This window comes from Notolepis coatsorum (assembly GCF_963971535.1).
Source record: "Notolepis coatsorum genome assembly, chromosome: 4".
Classification (NCBI taxonomy): domain Eukaryota; kingdom Metazoa; phylum Chordata; class Actinopteri; order Aulopiformes; family Paralepididae; genus Notolepis; species Notolepis coatsorum.
Window position 1 is genome coordinate 95,406,707 of NC_140168.1, and position 12,632 is coordinate 95,419,338.

General features: G+C 43.7%; 1 protein-coding gene across 1 annotated transcript; it reads right to left on the reverse strand.

Annotated features, from left to right (window-relative positions):
• Positions 1-88: 88 nt before the first annotated feature.
• Positions 89-8,824, reverse strand: LOC311226620 (tubulin beta-1 chain-like; the record flags this gene model as incomplete). Its single annotated transcript, XM_084312038.1, has 5 exons — positions 89-1,167; positions 5,724-5,815; positions 6,671-6,716; positions 6,826-6,934; positions 8,768-8,824. 5 exons carry the CDS (start codon positions 8,822-8,824, stop codon positions 89-91), a joined length of 1,383 nt encoding a protein of 460 aa, XP_084168164.1.
• Between the last annotated feature and the right edge of the window lie 3,808 nt (positions 8,825-12,632).

A 12,632-nucleotide genomic window follows, 5' to 3' on the forward strand; every position in this document is an offset into this window, starting at 1 on the left:
GACAAGAGAAGAGCCAGCAAAAAGGTGACAAAACATAAGGACAGATGATGGAAACACACAGCTTGGTAGAGGCACCATTACACCCAATTTAAGCTACATCCTCCTCCTCTCCCTCCTCGAACTCGCCCTCCTCCTCCTCCTCCTCCTCCTCCTCGGCGGTGGCGTCCTGGTACTGCTGGTACTCCGACACCAGGTCGTTCATGTTGCTCTCCGCCTCAGTGAACTCCATCTCATCCATGCCCTCTCCGGTGTACCAATGGAGGAAGGCCTTGCGCCGGAACATGGCGGTGAACTGCTCGGAGATGCGCTTGAACAGCTCCTGGATGGCTGTGCTGTTGCCGATGAAGGTGGCCGCCATCTTGAGGCCGCGGGGAGGGATGTCGCAGACGGCGGTCTTCACGTTGTTGGGGATCCACTCAACGCAGTAGCTGCTGTTCTTATTCTGTATATTCAGCATCTGCTCGTCGACCTCCTTCATGGACATGCGGCCGCGGAAAATGGCTGCCACGGTGAGGTAGCGTCCGTGACGGGGGTCGCAGGCGGCCATCATGTTCTTGGCGTCGAACATCTGCTGGGTGAGCTCTGGGACCGTCAGGGATCTGTACTGCTGGCTGCCCCTGGCGGTGAGCGGTGCAAACCCGGGCATGAAGAAGTGGAGGCGGGGGAACGGGACCATGTTGACGGCCAGCTTGCGCAGGTCGGCGTTGAGCTGTCCGGGGAACCTGAGGCAGGTGGTGACACCGCTCATGGTGGCCGACACCAGGTGGTTGAGGTCGCCGTATGTGGGGGTTGTAAGTTTGAGGGTGCGGAAGCGAATGTCGTACAAGGCCTCATTGTCAATGCAGAAGGTCTCGTCTGTGTTTTCTACAAGCTGGTGGACCGACAGCGTAGCATTGTAAGGCTCAACGACTGTGTCCGACACTTTGGGCGACGGCACCACGCTGAACGTGTTCATGATGCGGTCTGGATATTCTTCAGGGATCTTGCTGATGAGCAGGGTGCCCATGCCGGAGCCCGTGCCGCTGCCCAGGGAGTGAGTGAGCTGGAAGCCCTGCAGGCAGTCGCAGTTCTCCGCCGCCTTCCTCACCACGTCCATCACGGAGTCCACCAGCTCCGCTCCTTCCGTGTAGTGGCCCTTCGCCCAGTTGTTACCTGCACCGCTCTGGCCTGCAAACAACAACAACACATCAGCACTAATCTCACAGGACCAGTGGTGGAACATAGTTTATTTACATTTACCAAGTAAAAAAAGTAGAAATACCCAGATGAAGGTCTTAAAATTCACAATTCTACCTTGGTAAGAGAAAGAAAGTGATATTGAATAATCATCTTCGTTTTACATCCATATTTTCCCACTACAGTGAAGTTGGACGGACAATGACTCCACGCCACTGGAGTAATTATTTTTGGTTTGTAGCTAGTTTTATACCTCGGATGCCCTTCCTTACAGGTAACCCCATTGTCGGTGAGGACCTAGCCATTGTGTATTCCTACACACAAGGCAGTGCGGTTTTCTTTCAGGGTTCTCCCCTTAGCCTTTGCGGATCCCTATGCACACACACAAGGCAGTGCGGCCCCTGTATCCCTAGGTAGGGAGGCTAGAGAGGGTACCAACACTTGCCCAAGGTGGACCCTGAGACTAGTGGAGGGAAGGAGTCGTCTTAATTCTCCATTCTAGTTCGGCTTCAGCTAGAACTAGCCACTAATATAAAGTATTTCTTTATTAAGTATAAAAATGTAATGTGTATATATATATTCTAGTTTTTATGTGTGGTCCAGTTATGGTTATATCGCAAACCTACTGACCGAAACACCTTACTACGGGGTGACAGTTTCCATCCCACCCACCTCATTAAGAGCCTCCCGGTCAGCCAGTTTCACCGAGCCAGGAGAATCTGCAGCCTCGATAGTCTATATCAGAGACAGTCCACAGACCTGAGCAGGAGATTCCAGGAGAGAGGATATCCTACAGAATGGATAGATAAAGCTGCTAACCGCTTTGATGTGGCTATACAGGACGAATGCCTACAACCTAGAATTAGACCCACTAAGGACCAGTCCCCACTGTGCTGCACTACATACTCTCCTGCAGTCCGGGCGCCATGGGCGGGCATTAGGGGGCCGGGCCCGCCCACTGAGTCAGCTGTGCCTACCCTGGTAATTTTTTTTTTTTTTTTCAATCAAAGTCAACTATCCAAATCCTTAGTCGGGGACAGCCCTAGTGGGCACTGATGTCAACAACAACACTACTGAAGCTAGCACGGCACTCTGTGAGAATTCGTTTTCTCAAGAACGTCTTTACAGAACATCGCCTTAGTATGCTTCATCGACGCAACTAAGGCCAATTTAATTCAGTTGGCATTTGAGAAGGACGTAACAAAAAAGTTCAGGAATGAGTGGAGGGGCAGTGTTTTAAGAAGATTTCACTCTGTCCCCAAACGCCGCTTGCCGCTCTACTAATGATGGTGAGTAGCCTGTGGAGGAATTTTGTTTGCTTTTTTATGCACCTTATTTTTGTCAGTTCAGTTGTTTGTCAGTGAATTCAGAAGTGTTGAATAAATGGAGACTTTTCAAAGATATAGAATAGAAATGTATTATCCTGAGGGAAATTTGACACTGCAAATCACTCAACATTAAACATTTAGACAGAACAAGTCACAAATAAGAATAACAAAACAAATGGCCTAAGAATAGAATAAAATTAAATAGAATAAAAGATACAGTAAATAAATACAGTAAAAATATACTGAAGTCTACAGTAGGTGTAATAATGCACAGTTCTGTTTAAAAAGTAAGAGTCCAGGAAGATGGTAATTGTCACTCTGTGCTCAGTGATGCAGTGAGGCACAGTGATGCATTGTATAGTCTGATGGCTGTCGGAATGAAGGACTTCCTGTGCCGTTCAGTGCTGCATTTAGGTAGTGTGAGCCTATAACATGCTCCTCCTGTCAGCCAAGTCTGTGTATAGTGGGTGGGAGGGGTTTTCCCTGATGGTCTGGAGCTTAGCAAGGTTCCTCCTCTCCGCCACCCTCGCTAGAGTCCAGCTCCACCCCAACCACGCTACTGGCCTTCTTGACCATCTTATCCAGCCTGTTTGTGTCCCCTGCTCTCAGTCCGCTGCCCCAGCAGGTCTGTTATATATATCCGTTCAGTCTGTTTTTGTATAAGTGAAAGTTCTTAAGATAGAGAGAAATTAGATTTTTCAATTGCCTCTCTGCTGTTTAGTTCAGCACCGTGGGCAGCGCCAAGCAAGCCACAGCGCCGTTGTCCCAGCTGAAACGTATAAAAGGGAACCTGTGTTGAAAAACCATTGTGCCCCCCCGAGAACATTTTATGCCCCCCCACTAATTTGTTTCTGCAGCCTGGTCTGCTCTCCTGTAGGTTTTGAATTCAAAAAGGCTACACTATTAAGAGTAAGACCTACACACATCCACGTAATGGTAAAACCCTCAGAGTCCGTGGCTTCATCACCTGTAGCTCCACTCATGTCATCTACCTAATCAAATGCCCTTGTGGCCTGTACTATGTAGGTAAAACCAACCGGCAACTCAAAATACGCATCAGCGAACACCGCAGCAACATCAGATGTGGTGATGAACATAACCCGGTTGCAGTACACTTTAGACAGGCAGGACACAATATCAGCACATTAAGATACAGGCATTGAAAAGGTAGAGAGACCAGCGAGAGGAGGAGACCATGGCAAACTACTTTTGCAGAGAGAGACCTACCATATTCACACCCTGCAGACTATGGCCCCTCTTGGACTGAACGAAGAGTTTGACATCAAACCTTTCCTGTAAATACACACATTCTGTCCTGATTCTGTGTTTTTCTAATAAATTTTTCTGTTTTTTAAGTTCTTATTATATATTTTCTCAATTTTGTGTGTGTTTCTCAATGTGAAGGTGTGTCACATTTAACTACTAAACTACCGTACTACTGTTATTGTTACTATGTACCGTATGTTCTAGGCACTTGAGCTACAATATGGTCTGTAAATGTGTAGCCTATAGGCTAATTGATTTGAACTTTGACCTGGCTCAACCTTGACCTTTAATTTGTATATGTATATATACCCCACCCCTTTTCACATGTCGTTGACACTTGAAAAAGGCCACAGGCCGAAACGTTGTGTTCAAGTACATTAAAACTTGGGAACACTATAGACGGTGTGCAGACTTTTTTTTCCACAAACATTACATATCTATTTCGAGTCTAGCACCCGTGACTACATTTGGGATGTGCGTGAGTCTTTTCTACTACAGTTATGGTTGCTCCCATCAATGTCCTCTTGAAGTTTGACAAGTTAAAATGTGAATCAGCTTCATCTATGACACGTCTCGCATGACAAATTATATTTCTTCAAAGTAAACTGAAAAATATGTTCATTAAAATGTACAGTAGAAGTACAAAGTTCCCTCAAATTTACCTTGGTACAGTGCTTTTGAGTAAAAATACTTTACACCATTGCACAGGACATGTGGCAACATTAAATGTAACATGTCTGGCTGTGTGACGTCAACTGTCAGCATGAACAGTACCAGGATAGCTTAGCACAATAGCTTAGAGTGACATTGCTTTTGGGATTTGGCACAAACTCGTTTATTATTTACAAATTATACAATAAGGACTATGGCCATACAGCATTATTCAATATACACAACTATATTAAAACGACTAGCCACATCGTTACTAGGGAAACTACTATAACAAGTTGACCCTTGATGCCATAGATATATATAGAACACTAGATAGCTTACCTGCGCTGCCGGCCAATGGAGAGCGAAGTCACTGAACCGCCGCCATCTTGCCCAGGTCAGCCTTGAGTGAGAGTGAGTGAGCTGCACAGACTGGTGTGAGTGAGAGTGAGTGAGCTGCAATACTCATAACTCGAAATATTGACGGATTTACAAACGGTTTGGTTTATTACAAGCATTATTAATTTATATGTATATAAGTATATTTATATTTTATAAGTATGCAGTATCATAACTACATCTTTGATGTTTATAGCAAACCAACCAGTTTGTAAATCTGTCAATATTTCAGCGAGTTATGAGTATTTTTGTCTGTGCAGCTCACTCACTCAAGGCTGACCTGGGCAAGATGGCGGCGGTTCAGTGACGCTGGTGACTCCGCCTTAAGCTATCTAGTGTTCTATATATATCTATGCTTGATGCTGCCGTCTGACGTCAGTTTGAACGGGAAGTGAAGAAGTCACTGGCTCAGGTTAAATCAAATTAAACCTGTAGCTACATCAGGCACAAACAATAGAGCGCCACTTAGTGGCCAAACATGGCACTGCAACTATAACACAAACACATTATAATAATAATTTAGGACCTGCTCCGAGGTCATCAATTGGCACACATGCGATGCATGCATGCAATTCGTATCTGCGATTAACCCATCCCGTCGTCCTTCCCCCCCAAGGGCAGCCGGGAGCAGACAGGCACAACGTGAGCCGCGCCAGGAGACCAATCCAAGTGCTCCTGTCCGTCTTCGTCAAGGACGCCACAGCGTTAGCGATCTTGTTGTTGTGCATGTTTTTCCATTGGGTTTATCTTATCGGGGGGGGAAACCCTTGCGAGCACGGGGAGAACATGCAAACTCCACACAGAAAGGCCTGGGAGATACCCCACCTGGGTAACTGGCACCATGGAAACCTGGTCCCCAAGCGGGATGTCTGTCACACAATCTATGACAATTTCATTACCTACCGAACACAAAGTTGTCTGGTCTGAAGATCTGGCCGAAGGGTCCGGATCTCACCGAGTCCATAGTCCCTGGCTCTAGGTCAGGGGTCGGAAACCTGCGGCCTCGAGGCCGCATGCGGCTCTTTAGCCAATCAGCTGCGGCTCCCTGGCCCCAAAAATTTTTTTTTTTACTTTTCTTTTTTTTTTTGCTTTTTTTTCTCTTATTTTGGAGATCGATGTCATACTGTGACACTGAAATGAAACAATATTTCATCAACTAAGATATTTAGTCAACAAAAGGCTTGCCTGTATGCCTGATATGTGGTGCAAAATTTGCGAACAACGAAAAATGTACTTTTAATTTTATAGATTTTCCACAAATAAGGGAAGGACTTCAAAGTAGGTCTACAGATGTCAGTGTTTTTTCTCCTTTTCTGTGTTTTATTTCAAAGTAGGTCTACACATGGTAGTCTTTTTTCAAAGTGGACTACTTTTTATTTGATAAATGTTCCACAAATAAGGGAAGGACTCAAATATACCTGAATAGTTCAGGGTTTTATTTCAAAGTCGGTCTACAGACACCAGTGTTTTGTCTCCTCTTCTGTGTTTTATTAAAAAATAGGTCTACACAGCCAGTATTTTTTCTCCTCTTCATACGAGTTTGAGGTTTTACTTTGTTATAACAGGTAAAAACAGCAATTAAAAAGTCAACATTTTTCTTTTTGTTGCTTTTATAATCCCATTAATGCAACAAACTGTGTGCTATAAGTATAAAGTATAATAAATCGCAAATTACTTTGGGTATGCAATTGTCAGGCATTTTATGCTAAATGTGGGGTATGCTTAGGGATATATAAAACGTTATACACTGTTATCTTCATTTCAAGGGTAAATAGGTTGTGCGGCTCCCTGAGCATTTTATTTTGTGGGATGGGGGAAAAGTGGCTCTTTTGATACTAAAGGTTGCTGACCCCTGCTCTAGGTCGACAAGCACAGCACGGGGCACGTATTTACCACCTAGGGGAAAGAGAGGGGAGAGCAAGTCAGAAAAACACAACAGCAATTGAACTCGGCTAAATGGAATGTCATCATCATCCAATTAGGAATTCCCAAAATTAAAAGTTACCCGATGCTTCATTGTAGTAGACATTGATCCTGTCCAACTGCAGGTCACTGTCTCCGCAGTATGAGCCCGTTGGGTCAATGCCGTGTTCATCACTAATCACCTCCCAGAACTGAAAGAGATAAGTCATTGAATTAGGTAAGCATTAACCCTTTCACTGCCGCACTACCAAACGGTTAACCCTTTTCACTGCGACAATTCACAGAAGGTTAAGCAATAATATACGAGCAATAACAAAAACGTATTATTCTTCCAAGCCCAATTGATTGAAAATTGTATTAACAGATTAAAATGGGGGACCCTGATGTAAACAAGACGAAAGTCTCTCTCTGGTCTGCATCCCCTTAACAATTGTGTGTATTGAGCTGTACTGTATTGTACCCATTCTGCAATCTGTTAATAAAGTTTTCAATCAATCAATCAATCAATCAATTGCAGAATGGGTACGTACAGCACAATACAGTTATTAAGGGGATGCATTGATTGATTGATTGAAAACTTTATTAACAGATTGCAGAATGGGTACAATACAGTACAGCTCAATACACACAATTGTTAAGGGGATGCAGACCAGAGAAAGACTTTCGTCTTGTTTACATCAGGGTCCCCCATTTTCAATTCATCAGGACATATATGACATACATGACATACAGATAGTCAGTACTGCTACATCTATACATTTATGACATACCAGATTTGCAAATACAGTACTGTTTGTGATACAGAAGGAGTCAAGAAAAGGGAGTATATACATTTGACGTAGAAACTGTACATTGGAGGAGGTTGGGTGGGGGGGGTTGGGTACATTGGGATATTGACAACCATACTGGGTAATTTACATTGGAGGTGGTTGGGGGGGGGGGGGGGGGGGGGGCACACTGTATAAACAAGTAACACTGTACATTGAGGGGGGGGGGGGGGAGACACTGTACAAACAAACAAAATTGTACATTGGACTATTGACAAAACCATACTAGGTAAATGACTGTACATTGGAGGGGGTTGGGTTAGGATATTTACAGGGGCCAGTGTTGAATTGCAGTCTCCCGTAGGTGTCCCTTGAGAGAGGTTTTGAAAGTGGGTAGTGATCCACATTCCTTTACAGCTTTGGGTAGGGCGTTCCACATTGATGTGGCATAATTGCGAAACGTGTTTAGTCCCTTATTTGAGCCGAATCTGGGTTTAACATGATTTGTGGAGCTCCCTCTGGTGTTGTGATCGTGGTATTCACTGACCTTTGGGAAGTATTTTGACATGTACATGGGTACCTTGGTCGTGTAGTGTATCTTGTAGACCAGGCCCATTGCAAGTTGCTGTACTCTGTCGTCTACTCTAAGCCATCCTAGGTTGTCAAAGTGGGCAGGGGTGAGGTGGGTTCTAGGAGTAAGGTCAAGCAGTAGTCTGACCAGTTTGTTTTGAGATGTTTGTAATTTTGTTTTTAGCGCCTTTGAGGTGCTTTGGTACCATGAGGTGCAAGCATAGTCGTAGTACCCCTGAATGAGTGCTCCTGCCAGAGTCTTCAGGGTATTCTTGTTTACCAGAGAGGAGATCCGGTACAAGAATCGAGTTCGTTGGTTGACTTTTTTTATTACATTGGATGCCATTTTGTCACAGGAGAGATTAGCCTCTAGGATGGAACCCAGGTAGGTAATTTCATCTTTCCTTGTGACAATATTGTCACCCACTGTAACTGAGAAGCCGTCGGTCTTGCTGAGTTTGTTATTTGAACCGAAGAGAATGGACTCTGTTTTGCCCATGTGTAATGATAGTTTGTTATCAGCGAGCCATATGCAGATTCTGCCTAGTTCCGAGCTGAGGGTTTTTTTCAACCTGTAACTTGTTCTTGTCAGAGACCAGCAGGGCTGAGTCGTCCGCAAACAGGAACAAGTTGCAGTCACAAGCTGCAGACCAGAGAAAGACTTTTAAACACCAAATATTTACTAACCTTGGCTCCAATCTGGTTTCCACACTGACCGGCTTGGAGATGGACAATTTCCCTCATTTTGTCTGGAGGTAGAAGAACAAGTCCGACTCCTATCACAACAAGGGAAGACGAGTTGAGAGTGCGCGAAACAGAGGACTCCCCGTTTATATGTGAGAACTGAACCCGCCCTCTGAAGGCCGGGCCACACGATACTGCATGGCCATTGGCTGATGGTCACGAAACCCGTTGATGGACACAATTGTAGACCAATATATTCTTCTAATGGATGATTACCATTGGCTTTCTTGTACTGTCAATCAGATTGATATCTAACACGTGTGATCCTCCCCACCCACCCGACATCATCATGAATGAATGAATGAATGAATGAATGAATGATGAATGAATGAATGAATGAATGAATGAATGAATGAATGAATGAATGAATGGATGAAAACTTTATTTAACAGATTGCAGAATGGGTACAATCCAGTACGGCTCAATACACACAATTGTTAAGGGGATGCAGACCTGAGAAAGCCGTTTGTCTTGTTTCCATCAGGGTCCCCCATTTTCAATTCATATAGACATTTATGACATACACAACATACATGACATTTATGGCATAGGGACATATAGGTATTTAGTACTGATACATTTGTGACTTAAACGGTATTCAAATAAGTACTGTGTTACCCCTAGATCCTGACAGAGTATATACATATGATGGGGAGGGGACCAGCCACGTTGGAACTTTAAATCGGTAGGGGGTGCTGGGGGGTCGCCAGATGATAAAAAAAGAAAAGAAAAATGTCATTTTTTTTTTTTTTTTTTTTTGCAGTCAGGCCACTGAACTTAGAAGCAGGCCAGGCCAGTGTTTCTAGTTGCACCAGCGCAATAGTTAGATAACCTAGGTGGGGAACAACCAGGAGATCACTGCAACTCACACAAGTTGGAGAACTATCTCTCTCTCTCTCTCTCTTGCTCTCACACACACACAAAGGGAGCCGCATGTGATTGGTGGAGGCGGGATCCTTACGAAAAACTGCTAATCATTGAGACATGCTACACAGGAAAAACTGGGGAGTCATTTTCCCAGAGTAATTATTACGGAGTTATTATTTTCCTCTCAAGTAGTCATATTTACTCCATTTGGGGCATAATCATTGCCTGTGGCCAATAGAGTGAGAGTAAAGTTCCAGAAGAGTTTCTATTGGAGTAATACAGCATTGGTCACGCCTACTATCAATATAATTTCCAAATGTGAGGACGCCATCTTTCTCTCTCGGCAAGTCCGTCGCTTCAAGCTCCGGTGTGCAGCAAGAGCGCAATACAGCGATATTTTTCCTTGGAAAGTTGGATGCCAAATACCAGGTAAGATTATTATTGTTATTTGTTAATTTATTAAACAGCAATGTGTGTAACTAATTTGCAACATTACAGCTAAGCCACAGAGCCATCTATCACGATGTTCGCATGTTAGCTGCTATACGTTTGCACGCACGCTATTAAATAAACGTTTTACAGTTTTATGGACAAGTATTCAATTATCAACAGTATTGCTATCAGGGACAGTGCACATTAATCAACATGTCGGTTTTCATGTAAAATGTATATGAGCTAGTGTATAGCCAGAAGCTAATTTCCACCTGTATAGGCCTGAGACCATACCTGTAGACCATGGCTGTAGGCTGTTGTTACATTACAGCCACAGAGCCATCTATCACGATGTTAGCATGTTAGCTGCTAGCACGCACGCTATTAAATAAACGTTTTACAGTTTTATGGACAATAACTTAAGAACAGGTACGTCGGTGCAACACGAGTATTCAATTATCAACAGTATTGCTATCGGGGACAGTGCACATTAATCAACATGTCGGTTTTCATGTAAAATGTATATGAGCTAGTGTTAGCCAGAAGCTAATTTTCACCTGCATGGCTATACCTGTATAGGCCTGAGACCATACCTGTAGGCCTAGGCTGTTGTTAAAAGTAGTGATATAACTATTCATACAAAAACGGACGTATTAAGAACATACAAGACAAGTAGACATAGTACAGGAGACGGAACAATTATATGTTACATGTTTGCGGACTTTGCTGAAACGGCGGCAGAGACAACGTGTGTTTTACTCTAAATAGAGTCACGTAAATTTGCCGCGATGTGCTGTAGGTTGACTGTTTTTACTAGCGGTAAATGGACATAACAAGTTAATTTGACGCACTGTTCGGTTCAACAAGTGTTTATTTGAACCATTGTACTGGGTTGACTAATTTGAATGAATGCCCAACAATTCGCCTCTAGATTGTGGATTGACTCTTTAGTCTTAATGCGGAACCAAACTGTTAGCGCTTGTTTCCGCCCAGACACTTTTCACTGTCGCTCGTTAATGGGTGCACGTGCACAAAGATTTGTGAGACGCTCCATCACCGTAATGTTAGGTATGTGTGTTCTGCCTCCATGTATAATATAATGGAAACTTGTGGAACTAGATAGCCTCACAGTAAATTTCACAGAGTAAATTTTACTCAAACTGAGTCAATTTGAGCCCAAGACGTGAGTAAAGTTTTACTCAGTTTGAGTAAAATGTACTCAGCGAAATTTACTGTATGGTGCTTTTGTAATATTTTCTAATTGTAACACTCCTCATAATGCATGAGTTGTTGTGCCCTATATGTATCATCTTAGTAACTGTTATTATTTATTTGCCATCAGATGCAGGCTGTACGTGTTAAACACGTTGACCGGCAGAAATTCATCTGTTTTGAGGGCCAATTGACCTTCACAACTTTTTTGGAGTGTGGTGAGTGAAACATTTTGCACAGCGTGCCGTTGGTTCTCAAAATGGCGTCCGCCTTGATAGTTAGGAACCAAATGGACCCTTATTGGTCTGTAACTCTGACGGTGTACAAATGGACCCCAATGTCCATTGTACACCGTCAAGAGTTAAATTAACATTGATTTTACAATATAAATTGGGGTCCCAAAGATACAAATGCCATTAAATGGGTGCCCTTGGAATTAAAATGGTTGAGAATCACTGCTAGAGCCGTACAAATATTGTCTTATGGGGGTCCATGGCACATCTTTTCAAATGGGGGTCTGTGGGCTAATTGTCAATTTGGGGGGGTCCTTGACATGAAATGTTTGAGAACCACTGCCCTATGCAACAACATACTGGGTATCAGTTTAGGCTTTCCCTGCATGTTAATTTAAGCTGTAGGCCTACAGTACAAAGCACAATCCATTTTATTTAGGATAGAGTGAACCAATCAATGTCTTACACCCCTTCCTGACAGGCAGCGACGCGAGCGAGCGTGATTGCGAAAATGATTAAAATGTATTCGTTTCAATCAGACTATCCTGACGCGAGCGACAGCAAACTGAGCGGCGATGTCGTTCCCCCCTCAAATATTCGCTCGCTGTGTCTCTAGTTGAGCGATTACGCGGCCGAGTCACACCCCTAAACACTTTTTATTGGTCAAGAATCGCAGGCTGCTTTGCCCCCGTGTGCTTCCAGGTAACACACACACAGACACACACGGACACGCGCCGCCTCATATCAGGACAGTGTCGCGCACGATTTCGTCTCCAGTTCGCACGCTCGCTGCCTGTCAGGAACCGGTGTTAAGTATGTCAATTAAGGCTGTCAATCTTCCTCATATGATCACATTTTCAGTGGCTATTTTAATATCCCATTTTATGACATTTTAATTAATACAAATTAAATAAATTGCACAACAGATTTATCAATAAGCTTGTGCAATCTTGTTTTGTCTATAGTTGCCAAGAAATTTGAAATTCCTAGTACCTTGGACTTAAAGGTCTATGATGACTCAAACACTGAAGTCGACGACGAGGCGTTTCAATTTCTTCTAAAGA